General features: G+C 46.0%; 1 protein-coding gene across 6 annotated transcripts in view; it reads right to left on the bottom strand.

The window, feature by feature from the left end:
• The window catches only part of VAV1 (vav guanine nucleotide exchange factor 1), a 64,931-nt gene that overhangs the window by 43,807 nt on the left and 4,729 nt on the right, over positions 1-16,395 (bottom strand). For 5 of the 6 annotated variants that reach the window (XR_014214989.1, XM_082205405.1, XM_082205404.1 and 2 more), the window contains exon 2: positions 3,270-3,386. Coding sequence is in view for 5 of the 6 variants with exons in the window: in XM_082205405.1 (XP_082061531.1) it covers positions 3,270-3,386 (117 nt within the window). In the remaining variant the exon portion in view is untranslated. Of the gene's footprint in view, positions 1-1,631; positions 1,678-3,269; positions 3,387-16,395 lie in introns of those variants that run through there. The other variant, XM_082205408.1, reaches the window with a different exon arrangement.

Here is a 16,395-nt window from a genome sequence, read left to right as displayed (position 1 = left end):
CCCGCGGCGGGGTGCGCTCCCGCTGCTCGGTCCCAGCGCCTGCCAACCTAGCAGTTCGAAAGCACCCCCGGGTGCAAGTAGATAAATAGGTACCGCTTACCAGTGGGAAGGTAAACGGCGTTCCGTGTGCTGCGCTGGCTCGCCAGATGCAGCTTTGTCACGCTGGCCACGTGACCCGGAAGTGTCTCCGGACAGCGCTGGCCCCCGGCCTCTTGAGTGAGATGGGCGCACAAACCCCAGAGTCTGTCAAGACTGGCCCATTCGGGCAGGGGTACCTTTACCTTTACCTAGGCATGATGGGACTGCCAAATTTGTCTACTAACAGAACTGCCCCAGTCACATTTAAAACTGAAGGTACGCAGGCCCCAAAAACCAGTGTGGTGCAGTGTTTAAAATGCTAATGCTAATGCTAATGCTAATAATAATAATAATAATAATAATAATAATAATAATAATAATTTATATGCCCCCCATCTGGCTGGGTTTCCCCAGCCACTCTGGGCGGCTCCCAACAGATGATGATGATGATGATGATGATTAATGTGATAAAGCATCAAACATTAAAAGCTTCCATAAACATTAGCTAAGACTAGAAACATCAGTTAAGACTAGAAATGGGGGCATCCATAGGTTTAATCCCCTACTTGGCCCTCAAGCTCCTTGGATGACTTTGGGTCTACCTCACAGAGCTATTGATAAATATGTGGTTGGGGCGTTCTTTGTACGCCAGCCCAAGCTCATTGAAGGAGGAGACAACTTGGTTTTTCTCCACTCAGAAAATTTAGCTGGCCAGCAATCTGCAGATGCCATGCCAGTAGAGAAGGAAGACCCCTTCACACCCTATAGTAATTTCTTATGTGTTTGACAGTAGTTGTTCTGTTATTTTACCAAAAAAGGTTTGTGCGGCTGAGGGATTACTGATCTCTCCCCTGCCTTGCTTCAGGCATTTTTCTCCATACTCATCTCCACAGCTGCGAGGAGAGAGGATTCAACTCCCCTTTTCGATGTGGCCCTTCTAATGTTAAAATTAGACCTTTGCCTGCTTCCTTCATTTTGTACGCGAGCAAACCAAGTTTGGATTGAGTTCCATGTGGAAGAGAGGGCTGGCTCAAGACGTTTTGGTGCCTGAGGTGAAGGACAAAATGGCGTCCTCTCCCAGGGCACCATCTTGTCCACAGAAGCCAGCTGGACTGGTAGTTGCCTCTTACTCCAACACTGGTGAAAGGACAATGTCTCCCAGTGCACTTGAGGGCCTCAAGCTAGTGTAGCTGGTCCAGGGCAGGCCAAGTGACCCTCAAGCTCTGGCTGCTCCCTCTACCTCAACATCTGCTACCTGAGGCAGCTGCTTCCCTCTCTCTCATTGTAGGGCCGGCCCTGGTATAAGATAAGCTACATTAGGACATCTAAATTGGATGACCATCATACCTGCCTACACTTCTCCTTCTATGATCCTTCCATTCATTTCACTCAATCTTTCCACACTTTTCTCTGCAGCCAGGCAAACATTTAGCTAAGAATGGAAACCCTGCGCTAGCATTTTAAAATAAACCTTTGGCTTAAAGGAAACCCTTTGCAGCAAGATTGCACGTGTTACGGGCTTCCTCCTCTAGAACATGCCCACTGCAACTCGCCTGCGTGGTTCGGCTGCTGCATTTCATATCCTGTTGTGGGCAAGCGCCTGCTTGCTTTCTGGCCTACTGAGCAGAGAGAGGGAGGTCAGGGAATGTTGTTTACATGCTGTCAGGCAGCTCCCAAAGCTTTGGTGTGAATACAGCAGCTCCCTCCTTCAGAGGCAATGCTGCGCTCAGGGTGATTTTGCACTGAGGCTGACTCCTCAAGAAGTTTTGCTTCCTCAGAGATTGTGAATGATTACGCAGCTGCTTGGAATGATAAAATGTGGGCAGCAGATACAGTAAATGAGAATATCTGCCTGCCTGGAAGGTCTGGTAGACACACCTGTACGGAAGACTCAAGCAGTGGTTTAAACCACAAGTTCCTTCTTCCTTATGTATGTTCCCTTTTGTAAAAAGGTGCTCAGAACTCATTCCCACAACACTTGGGGGACGCCACCTCCCTCTTTCTCTTCTGGCTCCACTCTTGAGGCATCAGACATGGCCAGCACCTGCCCCCTGGCTGGCAAAGCTGCCATCTTCTGCCCCATAGAACATGCTTGTCTTGAGGTCAAAGCTTCAAGTGACGTCGAAACTCTAGTTAATAATAATTTATAACAACAACAACAACAACTTATTATTTATACCCCGCCCATCTGGCTGGGTTTCCACAGCCACTCTGGGCAGCTTCCAACCGAATATTAAAAACAATACAGCATCAGACATGAAAAACTTCCCGAAACATGGCCGCCTTCAGTTGTCTTTTAAAAGTAACATAGTTGTTTATTGCCTTGACATCTGATGGGAGGGCGTTCCGCAGGGCAGGTGCCACCACCGAGAAGGCCCTCTGCCTGGTTCCCTGTAACCTCACTTCTCGCAGCGAGGGAACCGCCAGAAGGCCCTCAGCGCTGGACCTCTGTCCGGGCTGGATGATGGGGGTGGAGACGCTCCTTCAGGTATACAGGACCGAGACCCAATGCAGATGTGACTGCAGGTGTTGTTGCAAACAAGGAAGCGGTCATGACCTCTGAACTTGGGCTTATTCTTAAAGATATTTTGTTCCCTAATATAAATCACTTATTTGTTATCAAAACCACAAAGTATGGCAAATGATCATTATTGATAAATACGGATAAATAGCACGTTTCCATTATTTTGGCTGTTTCCTGACAGTTGCACTCACTGAGCACTGCAGCTAAGTGATTTTTGACAGAGTCAGAAGTGGGGCTTGGCTTGGGAATGGGGGTTGTCAGCATTTCCTCAGGACTCCTGTACATTCAAGTGTTTTAAGAGGAATGGAATATTTTGGTGTTTGCTTGAAGAACCACAAAAAAAGAACATGAGTTTTGGGCAGCTTGCATATCCATAGTTTTTCTGTGTAAGCATGTGATCTGTTTAGAGCATGCACATTTTATGTGTCATGTTACAGCTGATTAATATATTTACATGTATCAGTTTGATAATATGTATTGCACATGGAGACTATTGGCTATTGTGGCTATGACACTTATTTTATAAAGCTACATTTTTGAGTTGCGTATTATATGTATGAAACAGATTTGTTTCACATTCACAGGCTACCTTGACTCCTTTGAAGACAATAACAAAGTGCCTATGAAAACTGTATTTTTGTGAAGAAGGCAGATGAAGCAATCAAACCTTTGCAAAATCCCTGACGTCAAACAAGTCGAAGACCTCAAACAAGTCACTCTTGCGCAGACCAAACTTCTCACAGCATGCAGCAAGGAACGTTCGGATGTTCTTGAGGCACAGGAACTGGAAGGAGAGCACAGAGAAGGAACATAAGCTGAGAATGAGACTCAGCAACACGACCACCATGGCTCAACATAGTGCAAATCATGCAGCACATTCAGTTCTATCACTGCCTAACTCTAAGCAAAGCTGCCAAGGGGGTGTGTGACCAACAGCAGATCTACCTGCTCTAAGGGATTCCCCAGCCCTATTTTTATTCTTATTCTTACTATGATGTAACCAGTACCAACAGGTTTCCTTCTAGCACGTTGCATGCACATTAATCTGCTAGGTAAAGGTAAAGGGACCCCTGACCATTAGGTCCAGTTGTGGCCGACTCTGGGGTTGCGGTGCTCATCTCACTTTATTGGCCGAGGGAGCCGGCGTACAGCTTCTGGGTCATGTGGCCAGCATGACTAAGCCACTTCTGGCGAACCAGAGCAGCGCGCGGAAATGCCGTTTACTTTCCCGCCGGAGTGGTACCTATTTATCTACTTGCACTTTGATGTGCTTTCAAACTGCTAGGTTGGCAGGAGCCAACCATTAATCTGCTACATATTAAAAAAAAACCATATATTTTGCTTTGTTTTAAACATCTTTATTGAAAGTCCAAAAAGTATATAATTATATGTGCACTAAACATGCTGATATGTAAATAAAAGAGAGAAAAAGAAAAAGAGAAACAAAACCCGTGTAGAATAGAAAATAAAGGGGGGAGGGAAGAAAAAAAAACTGTATATTTTACAAGCTTGTTATTGTACTTCACTAGATCTTAACCTATTACAGTATTTGTAAGAATGGATTCCAAATTTCACTGAATTTGTCCATGGCAAGCCTGCACTTATATGCAAGTCGTTCATATGTTGCAAGTTTGTATAAGTCTTCCATCCAATCGTAGAAGGGAGCTGCATATTTCAAATTATAACACTGAGACATAAAAATTAAAGCAGGTGGCAATTAACACTTGTGAATTCCTAGGTGGAGCAATGGAGCAAAATTTAGCAGAAGAGATGGGTGGAGGAGGAATGACCTTGCAGCAGTACAACCAGACGCCCCAGCTGCAACAAAACATGTCTCTCCTATATCAGTCTCCACACTCACAACAGGTGCTGTAACTCTCCAATGGTTTGACTTCGCTCCGAAAGGCACACTCCTCTGTTGTCTCCCAAGACAGACAGATGCCAACAAGCACATACATGAACTCAGAAAGTTGAAAGGAGCAAGCCCCGTTTGAGTTGCACAATTGACTTCCCCATCCCACGTGGATGGGGACATACGACCATGTTTCCCCAACACGTTTACTTCCTGCCAAAAAGTGCTGAGTGGCATGGCTGGCTGGGATGGTGATGTGTTCATCACATTTTTCAACCGCAGTGAGATGGCTCATCGTCCCTTAAATATGGCCAGCTAGCAAAAGACCCATAAAGGTCAGAGTGGAAATTTCTAGCCCTTTCACCAGCCCCACTCGACACACCCCATGCAGCCACTTGCTGCCCCAACTATACCAGCACAGACACCTTGAGGTAACTCTGCCCCATGTACCTTCCGTGAAAGGGGAAGTGGCATCAGGGGTGGCAAGGAGCTGCAGAGTTCTTCCACACTTCCATCAGAGACACTATTGCATCTATGGTAGAGTAAACAAGGCCCTACCTCCTGTTTCCCCACACAGATTATGAGGTAAAGTACATGTCTCTCCACACCTCAAGCTATCCTTGCCCTCCTCTCCCCTCTTGAACCCAGATCCTGAGGGAATTTGTGGGCAGAGCAAAGTGGGTTTGGACTCCCCACTTAAAAAAAAAAAAAAGAAGTAAAAACACAAGCAAATTATTATGAGTGATGAGTCTGCTGCATCATAATCTGAACTGGTACCAAGAACCAGATTATATTCCTTGTATGGGTTTAGTCCTTTCACAGCTTTTTCTTGGAGGGGGCATTTAATGCCTAGTATTTCAGAATTCTAATATTGTGGGAGTATAATAATAATAATAATTTTTATTTATACCCCACCCTCCCCAGCCAAGACCGGGCTCAGGGCGGCTAACACCAAGTATAAAACAATTGACCAAAATACAACTTAAAAACAAGATTAAAGTACAACATTAAAATGCAGTCTCATTTCAGTAGAAACTCAAATCAAAAACTTTTTGGGGATGAAAAGGTCAAATCTTAATCAAGGCCAACTATCCAGACTGGTCCTACGTGGGCCAGAAAAAAGCCAGGGAAGTCCCCAAAGAGGAGTTCCATCACAGAAGGAAAAAGGAAAGAGGGGGAGGGGATCAAGTTGAGATATAGAAGAAATAAGAAGAAAAACTATGTGTCTCCCTGAACTATGGTGAACCTAGTTATGAAGATCAAATTTTATCTTCAGGCTGCAGATAAATATCATTGTCATGGGCCGTTTTCTCCTCAGAACAAGAGAACAGCACCAAGCCAAAATGGACAGCTCCCACTGGGCAAAGCAGACGTGGCATGAAACAGGTGCCAACGAAACCACGCGCACCAGCTTCCATTACTTGGAATGCGGCGCAAGATGGAGGGGAGCTGAATTTTGGCATCGCACAGGGCACCGCTGAAATTTGAGACTCCAAGATCTGCCACTGAAGCATTGTTTTGTGTTGTAAGGACTGACATTTGTTCTGATTCAGCTCGCAGAAAGTGTGGGGACGCTGGCACACATGCTATATCTAGTTCAACCCCCTATAATGCAAGAATCACAACTCAGGCACCCCTGCCAGATGGTCACCCAACCTATTAAAAAACTTCCCATGAAGGGGAGACCGCCATCTCCCAAGGGAGTCTGTTCCACTGCCAAACAGCTCTCACCACCAGAAATTTCTTCCTGATATTTAGTCTTGAGTGCTCTTCCACACTTGTCCTGTGATTTCTAAGCACAGGTCCAAAAGGCATTTCTCTTCCCCTGCCTCTTCCCCCAAGAAAACCTGCTGTTTACTGCTGAATCAGAACAAATGTCAATCCTTACAAAAGAAGAGCGGCTGATCTTAGGGTCACAAATTTCAGCAGTGCCCTGTGCGACACCAAAATCCAGCTCCTCTCTGCCTTGTGCTGCATTCTAAATAATAGTTGTGGCATCCCTGGCAGCACACCTGAGGCTCTGTGCCCAGCAGTAGCGTAGCCAATGGGGGGTGGGGAGGGTGGGGTGCTCTGGGTGGTGCTTATTTTGGGGGCAGCGCTCTGGAACACAAAGTGATGCCCAAGTACAGATGCCCCAGTATGCTGCTCCCAAAATCAGCGCAGCCCAGGGCTCGGCTCCCGGCCACTGGGCTGCGGCGTCCCCCTCCACTGCCTTCCCCTCAGCGTCCTCCAGCAACACTCGGGAGGGTGCCTGCGAATGACCGCTGGTACTCAGTGCTCCCCTAAATCTGCCTCTGAATGCTTAAAGCCACCCTTTGGGGAACAGCCCTCTGATCAAGCTGCTGTTAAAGGCACTAGAGCAGGCCAAGATGGAGTCTTCTGGTTATCATTGAGCTATCATGGAATCAGAGATGACCACAAGGGTAATCTAGTCCAACTCCCTGCAACGCATGGAATCTTCTGCGCAATGTGGGGATCAAACCCATGAACCTGAAATTAAGAGTCTGATGCTCTACCAAGTGAACTATCCAAGCAAGGGGTTGGTTGGCAACTCTTGCTGGAACTTACGTTGAAGCAAAAAGGCCTGGGGATCTCGACCAATGAAAAACTATGAAACCACTAAACTGTTATCTAGGTACAAAGCGAAGGCCATTTGGAGGGCAAAATATGAGGAGCGGAGTATTCAGTGGAGAACAAGAAGTGCTCATAAAATCAGGCAATCCCTCATCAAAGACAACTGCAATATGGTCTTGTTTTGATCATCTGTGGCCACCCTGAGGTATTTGAACTGGAACAGGTGCAAAGGAGAAGAACTAAAATAACTACCCAAATAGAGAACTTACAACAAGAAGTGGAACACACAGGGTCTGCTTAGAAGATGAGGCTCCAGTCCCTTACCAGGAAGTAAGGTGCATTGAACTTAGTGTGCATGTGCAAAGCACAACAGACCACAGAAGTGCACATTCTACAAATAAATTTGAGGCAGAGGATGGCTGAGGTTTATGTTGAAGACAGGGAGGGTTCAAGAGCCTGTGTTTCAAGAGCTGTGATGTTGTGCCCCAGGATCCTTTGCAAAGCTGCAGGAGATGCTTGGATGCAGCTCTTGGCTCGCAGTCCAGCTGTGTGTTTTTCTGGTTCAGCCTCTTTAACCACATTCCCTTGGCAACAGATGTGAATACCTCTGCTTTCAGATTGATTAAAAAAAATTAGAACCAGAATCAAACTATCAGCTCAAGTCTAGAGGCTTTCTTCTAACAGTTTACAATAAAAACCGAGCAGTGATGAAAGCCTTGAAGCACACCATAGGCCGGACACTGCTGGTGTCCGCATTTTCACAATCTGAGATCTAAACCTGGATCTGAAAAGTCTGACTCGCTCTTGGCCTATCCCCTCAGATTCCTGCCAAATTTTGCATGCAGTCCAATTTTAAAAAATCATTTTTATGTGTATATGCTGGAAACTTCCAAGAGGATCCAACAAACTCAAGAGAGTTGTGTTTCCTCTTTTTTGTCTCTTGGTAAAGATTGCTTATCAGCACTTCTAAAGGAGTCACTGTGCCAAAAAAGGAAAGTGAAAGGGATTGGGAAAAGATGCCATTCTGAAATGTCTGTACTATCACAACACTAGAGGTGTGGTCCACTACTTAAAGGACTTAAGGAGGGCACAGACCCACAGATTTGCACAGGCATGCAATACACCTGACCACAGTATCCTTCTGGAGTGGCTCTGAGAGTTGGGAGTGAGAGGCACTGTATTGCAGTGGCTCCACTCCTACTTGTAGAGTCACTACCAGAGAGTAGCACTAGGGCAGCAGGTCCCAACTGGTGTTCCCAGTGGGTCTGTGGCCCCATAGAGATATCAACATTTTCGAAAGTAGGGGGTCTGTGGCTTGGCTTTTGAAAAACTGGAGACCCACAGTACTTAGCTAATTGGAAACCGCTGCACTAGGGGATTTTTGATTGACTCCATGGCAACTCTGTGTCTTGGGACCTTCGGCAAGCAAAGCACGAGCTCTATCGCCGCATCATGCACTGCTAGTTATGACGTTTCCGAGAAAGGCCTAATCTGAACTCATTTACACAGCGATGGCAATCTGCTCTTCCCCAGTGCTCAAAATTATCTTCCCTCTCAAGGCTTCCTCTCCATCTACACTATCACAATCTGCCCTGTTGCTAAGACACACGTAGCTTTGGTTTTATTTTTTGTTTTTTTAATCTCTGATGGCTCCTTCTCTCCTAGAGCAGCTACACCAACTACCTTACAAACCCAGTCCTTGATTGGTTTCCCTCTAATTAACACCTGGCCCCATTCAACAACAGTATCAACAACTGGGTGTGCATGCTTGTTTATAGGTTTGTGACCTGCCGAAGCATCTGGAATGCTAAAGGCCTTCTAAGTTGTTCTAATAGTCAGGCCCTCCCCTCAAGATACATGGCTCCCTTGACACCATCTGAAAGCGGGGTGGAACTTCAATTCTCCAGATGTTTCTGGACATCCCATCACCCCTGACCCCGCTGGCCATGCTGCCTACAGCTGATGGGACTTGGGGTTCAACAATATCTTCAGGGTCACAGGTAACCTAGTTCCAAAAGCTATTCCAAAAGAAGGATACAATGATTCAGATATGTTTTAGAGACCACTATCCTCTTCCCCATACTACTTTTCATCAAAACTTTGCCGCAGGTACTTCACCATCCAAAACAAAAAATAAATAAAAGCCTTCTCTCTCACCCCACGCAATTCAGCACAATTCACACCCCATTCTAACATTTCGGGTTTTTCTTTTCTTCCTTGCATCCTCAGAGAACAGGCCCCCCAAGGCATGGACTTTCCACGTATAACATTTCCTTGGAAAAGATGTGCTGTACAGATTTAGTTCTTACAGGGACTGAAAGGGGTTCTGCCATATCGTTCTGTCTAGTAATGACTCCGTGGTTCTTCCAAGGAAAACCTGTCACCTGAAATGAGTGTGCCACAACTTGTCCACCCCACAGGATGGCCCAAAGGGACACAGATTAGCATGTGGTAATTTATCAGCATAGATACAAACACAGAAATAACCATCATAATTTAAATCACAGTACATCTGTCCACAGTGGGGAAGCCTTATCTTTCAGTCACACTTGGACCAGGCAGCCGTTCTACTAACAGAGCACACCTTCAAACAAAGGACTGCCCTCTGCAAAACAGGCCACCCTGCCATTCCAGGAATCCTTGCAGTGCCGCCACATAGGACGCATTCAGATCACAGATGGCCATGCACATCCCAACCATGTGTCCTTGGCCAACATTGCAAGGGATCAGGGGCACACACCTGATCAGTACCCCCAAAATATAACCACTACTTAGAAAACACTGGGTTGCTTGTTCCTTCAGATTGGTCCTTCCATCATAGAAATGTATTTGGGGGGGGGGGGTTCTTGGAATTCTCTGATTTGTTATGCAGCTGCTTATGGCATTCTGACTACGGTATTTCCTGGGGCAGGGACTGACCATTGAAGTCCCAAACTCATAGGTGAGCATTTGCTGACCTGACGTCCCTTTTGGTCCATTCCAGCCTAGGATCCTAAGGGTCAAATGCACAAGCCAAGCACTTCATGTGAACCAATGACCAAGGAAAGAGAACTGAGTTTCCAGTGGGTGACTCAGAGTCTGGGAAACGCTCAGACAGAGACTTGAGCAACTGTAAGTATTTGCAAGGTTAACTTCTCTCTCCCACCTCCCAGTGGTGGTTCAAAACAGGGGAAAGATCCTCTGAGCAATTGTGCTTGAGTGGAAACCCGTGTTATCATCTTTTGCAGGGGGAAAACCCCCAAGCATATATAAGTGCTGTGTATGCAGAGCTTGGATTTTATGCATGGGAATGCAGGGAAAGCCCTTCTCTTGCCCCTTCACCTGCCACAATTCCCTAGTCCTCTCCATAGCTGTCAACTTACAGATTTGAAAATAAGGGACCAGCAGCCTCGAAAATAAGGGATCAGCAGCCAAAATAAGGGATTTTCCGGACACAGGTATGTTCGACTTCTGAGTCCCTCCAAGTCAAAGGCAGAAAGCCCAGCCAGCAGCCAAACGAAGCCTCAAGCGGTGGTTCCCACAGCGCAGCATCCCGGCAAAGGAGATGCAGTAAGGAAAACCACCGTCACCTCTCCGCTGGGAAGCGCTGAGCAAAGGCGAGTCCCCAGGCAAGGCGGCCGATTTGATCGGCACAAGTCATACAAGCTCTACCCCCCCAGTTCTTAGACTCCTTATTGGGTGAGCAACGCAGCCAAGCAACACAGTTGGAGCCTCCCTCGTCCCTGGCTGGCAGGGAGGGAGGGAGAGGAGCTGCTTCCTTTGAAACCCAGGAAATTTAAGGGACATCATCAATAAGGGACAGCAGCGGGATGCGGTGCTGGATAAGGGAGTTTCCTGCCAAATAAGGGACGGTTGACAGCTATGGTCCTCTCCTAGCTCCCTGCACCCCGCAGCTGGGCAAAGAAAGTCACAGCCCCAAGAGCAAAGGGAGGAAAGGAAAGCAACAAGGTCCTTACTTCTCACTTGACTCCTGATCCCACTGATGCACCTCCCCTCCCCATATCCTCCAACCTTCCTCAGATGAAACTAGGGACATTTCTCGCTCTCCTTCAACTAACCCTCCTCAACCCTCCTTTTTTGCACCCCAGCAAAACATAGCCTATCAGAAGAAGGGCGAGTGCCACCCACATGACACCAATGGGACACAGTACACATGCCCTCCACTGTCCTGAGAAAACCCATTAGTCCTGGTTTTATTCTTTCATAGATTTACAGACATAAAGCTATGGTTTTCCCAGTAGTGATGTATGGAAGTGAGAGCTGGACCATAATAAAGGTAGATCCCCGAAGAATTGATGCTTTTGAATTATGGTGCTGGAGGAGACTCTTGAGAGTCCCATGGACTGCAAGAAGATCAAACCTATCTATTCCTAAGGAAATCAGCCCTGAGTGTTCACTGGAAGGACAGATCCTGAAGCTGAGGCTCTAATACTTTGGCCACCTCATGAGAAGAGAAGACTCCTTGGAAAAGACCCTGATGTTGGGAAAGATGGAGGGCACAAGGAGAAGGGGACGACAGAGGACGAGATGGTGGGACAGTGTTCTCGAAGCTACCAACATGAGTTTGACCAAACTGCGGGAGGCAGTGGAAGACAGGAATGCCTGGCGTGCTCTGGTCTATGGGTCACGAAGAGTCGGACATGACTAAACGACTAAGCAACAACAAAGATTTACAGAAAGAAAAACACACACCAATAAATAAATTTTAAGAAAAGAGAAAGATTAGATGCAGACGCACACAGTGGCGGAGCTTCATGCTCCAGCACTGGGAGGAGGAGAGCAGGCTGGGGTGGGGCTGGTGCGCCCCGGAGCATGGCACACGTCTTGGGGGCGTGATGCCCAGCGTGGGGGGGCAGCTGCGATGGCACCCCACTGGGATCATGGTGCCAGGGGTGGCCGCTCCCCCTGCCCCCCTCTTCCTCCGCCAATGGATGCACAAAGCATATTTTAAAATCAAAACTCCTTGCACTCCACTCTGTTGCCCTTTCTTCCCACCCAGGGCAGCCCTGTCCTCTACCTGCCTCTCAGAGACAGTGTATCACACAGGGCTGGTCCCTGGCTAGAGTTGTCCTACGCCCGGATTTTCCTGGACACCTCCAGAATACTGCAGTCGGCGGTAATCAGGCAAATGTCCGGGAAAATCCAGACGTATGGCAGCCTATTTGGGCAAAACTAAGAAAGGTCAACAACTGCAGCCATGGAGAGGCAGTGAGACGCTCCCTCGCAGCTGCAGCCACCATTGTTGCTCGGGACAAGCGCTGGCACCTCCTCTTCTCTGAAGTTGGCAGCAGCGGCACTGGCGGGGGAAATACAGTGGTACCTCGGGTTAAGAACTTAATTCGTTCTGGCGGTCCGTTCTTGACCTGAAACTGTTCTTAACCTGAGGTACCACTTTAGCTAATGGGGCCTCCTGCTGCCACCACACGATTTCTGTTCTCATCCTGAGGTAAAGTTCTTAACCTGAGGCACTATTTCTGGGTTAGCGGAGTCTGTAACCTGAAGCGTCTGTAACCTGAGGTACCACTGTACAGGACTTCTTTGTGCAGTGGTATCTCAGGTTAAGAACTTAATTCGTTCTGGAGGTCCGTTCTTGACCTGAAACTGTTATTAACCTGGCCTCCTGCTGCTGCCACGCCGCTGCTGTGCGATTTCTGTTCTCATCCTGAAGCAAAGTTCTTAACCTGAAGAACTATTTCTGGGTGAGCGGAGGCTGTAACCTGAAGCGTCTGTAACCTGAAGCATCTGTAACCCAAGGTACCACTGTGGTGAGGTTCAGGGATCAAATCAGAAGCCGGGATCGCTTTCGTAATTCCAGGACTGTCCTGGAAAATTGGGACACTTGGAGGATATGCCTTCCCGGCCACAAAGGTAGCAGCAAAGCAGAGCAGGCCAGCAGCTCTCCAAGAAGAAGGAGGAAGAGGAGGAGGAGGAGGAGGAGGAGGAGAAGAAGAGTTTTGGATTTGATATCCCGCTTTATAACTACCCTAAGGAGTCTCAAAGTGGCTATCTCCTTTCCCTTCCTGCCCCACAACAAACACTCTGTGAGGTGAGCGTGGCTGAGAGACTTCAGAGAAGTGTGACTGGCCCAAGGTCACCCAGCAGATGCATGTGGAGAAGCGGGGAAGCGAACCTGGTTCACCAGATTACGAGACTACTGCTCTTAACCACTACACCACACAGAAGCAGGTTATCCCGATGAAGGTGATTGACTACATGGAATTGGCAGAAATGACTGGCAGAATCCGAGACCAGGGAGAAGAGATGGTGAAAGAAGACTGGAAGAAATTTAAAGACTATTTACAGAAATATTGTAAAATTAATGAATGCTAGAAGGATGTTGGATAGAAACTAAGGGGTTTCCAGCTGTAATGTTCTAGGAGATACGGGGGAAAAAAGGTTTACAAATGGGTAAAAGTTTAATGGTAAGGATTTGCTGAACTAACAAATTGAAGTGGAATACAAAGAAGGGAGGTTCGAGGAGGTCTGGGGAAATAAGTGTATGGAAGATATGTTATGGAAAATTATTTGTTTTTTAACTGTTTTTATGTTGTATTTTGTATTTTGTTTCTTTTTATTTTTCATTTTCATTGTTATATTTAAAAAAACTTTAATAAATATCTTTTTTTTTATTAAAAAAAGCAGGTTATCCCACCCCAGCATAACTATCTCCCCCGAGTCCAGGGGATCAGTGGTTAAGGATGTGCTGGCTGTGCTAAACCCTCACTCATTTCCACTGATGCCTCATGAATAGGAAGTATGTGGGAGTGGCCACATCAGCAAGAAGCAAATTCAAGTCAGTACAGTATACTGCAAGAGCACCCTAGGGCTGTAGCGCATCAGAGGTGTATTTTTAAAATGGAAAATTTTAGTATGAAAAGTAACTTTTTATTGGGGGGGGGGGGGAGGAATGGATACCACACAGTTTGCTGCAAATGCCATGACACTGTTCAGAAATTATTGAGGGTGCAAGCAGCCCTGAATGCAGGAGCGTGCAAGTCCATCCCAGTACAGATTGCCTTGAATGCAGACTAAAAGTGTTGTCTGGAGGAGCTCTTGAGAAGGGGGACTTCAAGGACACTAGGGAAACTAGCCCAGATAAAGCAGCATTGGCAGGGGACCATGGAAAAAGCAACGTTGCTTAAATCTTCCTCAACCTACCATTTGGTTTGTGTAACTGCGAAATAATTTGCATTCTATGCAGATTAGGCTGTTGGGATTTGGGGAACTAGAATGTTGGGATTTGGAGAATTTGAATACCCTACTTTTGGAGCTCTTACTAGTTCAGTTATTAAAAAAACAACTTCCTGAATAGTTTGCCGGCAAAGTTGGCTACTTGGCTGCCTTGTGACTCGCCCTCAACTCCAAATTGCTTATGAATAAAAAAAAATACAAAGCCCTGTACAATTTCGCTTCCTGGTTCCTTCATTATGAGCACTGTCCATTTATTCCTTGCTAGACTCAATTTACTGTCTTTTGGACTATTACTAATTCAGGTCATGACCTGCCACCTTATCCCATGACAGCTGCAATTCCTTCCAAGTCTTAGAGAGAGTATTTGTCAAGACGTTATTTCTCAAACACTCTCCACAAATCCTAAAAAAAGGTTGTGAAGCTGGGGTACTTCCTTTTGCAGAAGCTGTGCTGAAACTCCCTCGGATGGACTTATAGGTACAAGCAACAGAATATTGCAATGTTTCCCTACTTTTTATCGTGGAGCAGATCGTTCTTGTTCAGGGATCCTATCAGCCTGGAAGAAGAGCTGTCAAGGCTTTGAGAGGGACTAGTTTCAGAAGTAAAGGGATAAATGCCACACACATGCATTTGCAGGATCAATTAATAGACTCATGTAGAGCCTAACTACATGATATTTTAAATTTTATGCTTGCAGCAACCACAGGTTTTAATATTATTAAAAAACCAAGCATGGGATCCAGATCTTAGGACCACAGTATACAATAAATCTGTATTATGTTCACATATTGCTCACACCACACTGATCCTGATCTAGTTGAGGAGGGAAGCACATTTGATGGTTGTTTTTTAAAAAGAAAACAGATCCTGATATTATTGCAACAAATGCACTTATAGTAAAGTGTAGGTTCACAGTCTGACTTCTGGTTTCTTCAGACCCTTTTCTGGCTGCCTGCCTCTCTCTCCCTCTTGGTTCAACTGTCATCAGCATTTTGTAAGCTCACAGCTTCTTGCTGGACAGTTTTTCATTGTTTTAACGTCTATTGTAAGTCACCTTTGTGCTCTCTGGGGTATTTTTAAAAAAAACATTTTCCTGTACTTCTGCAAGCCCTGGGTTTCCCCAAGTCTGCTGATACTTCCCTCTTGTTTCTCAGTGGCCTCAGCTTAGCAACAACCCTTGCACCACTCAGCGCATGAATTTGCTATTAGAAGGAGTGACGATCATAATTCCAGGCTTCGTAACATTTCCCACAAATTTAGACTTGGTGGCTCTTCAGCCAAAAAGGTTCCTGGAGCAGCTACAGATAGAAATGGGAGCCGAAATCACCAATGTTCCCTTATTTGTCCCATGTCCAGAATGGAAATCGTTTCAGTGCCTACGATTGGTATTCCCTGTTGTTGTGATTTTCAGCCTGCAAACAATGTGTAACAATATGAAATTGATGACAACCCCCCACCCCAACTTGCACTGGGTTTCATTTGCACTGAAATGAATGGTGTGGAGTAACATAATGATAATTTAAGGACATAATTTATTGCGTAAAAATTCACCACTGCAGACCATTGAGACAAATATTGTAGTTTTTGTAAAAAGCTGAACTGCAGCAGAATAGAAACAGAGATGCTTGCAAAAAAAATACAAGGCAGAACACAATGGATGCCTTCTTACATCCCTCTGGAGAGGTCTGTAATTATTATATATTGCTGCTCATAAGACTGGGCTGCCTGGGAATGAACTTCTGCTTCCACCAACAGCATGACTAGATGCCTAGGGTGGCTACTGCAGAACTGAAAGCTATTATCAGATCAGTCCAGAGATGAGTTTTGTGGATACAACAAACTCTGGCAAATATATGTATTCTGATCTAAAAGCATTGCAAGGGAAACAACAAGCAAGGAAAATACTGCAAGGAAATGTTCTGCTTTCATTGACATATTTCCTAGTGCACATCAAGCATTTATTTTTCTGTTGGGTTAAGCTTGGATTCAAATGCCCTCACAGTAACAGAAAGCAGTCAGGTAATGTTTACTTTCATCATGAGTATAAGTACTTCAGGCTACATCAAACCATGGTTTGTCCTTCTATAATTTGTTTAAAGCATTTTCACTCTTCGGTCAAAAAGGTTCCCAGAGTAGCTACAGATCAATAACAAGGCGATAACAATGCCCTTTGGTG

The sequence above is a fragment of the Podarcis vaucheri genome (assembly GCF_965113315.1).
Source record: "Podarcis vaucheri genome assembly, chromosome: 17".
NCBI classification, from domain to species: domain Eukaryota; kingdom Metazoa; phylum Chordata; class Lepidosauria; order Squamata; family Lacertidae; genus Podarcis; species Podarcis vaucheri.
Note: the sequence above shows the minus strand (reverse complement) of the source record. Positions and strands in the feature narration are given on the sequence as shown.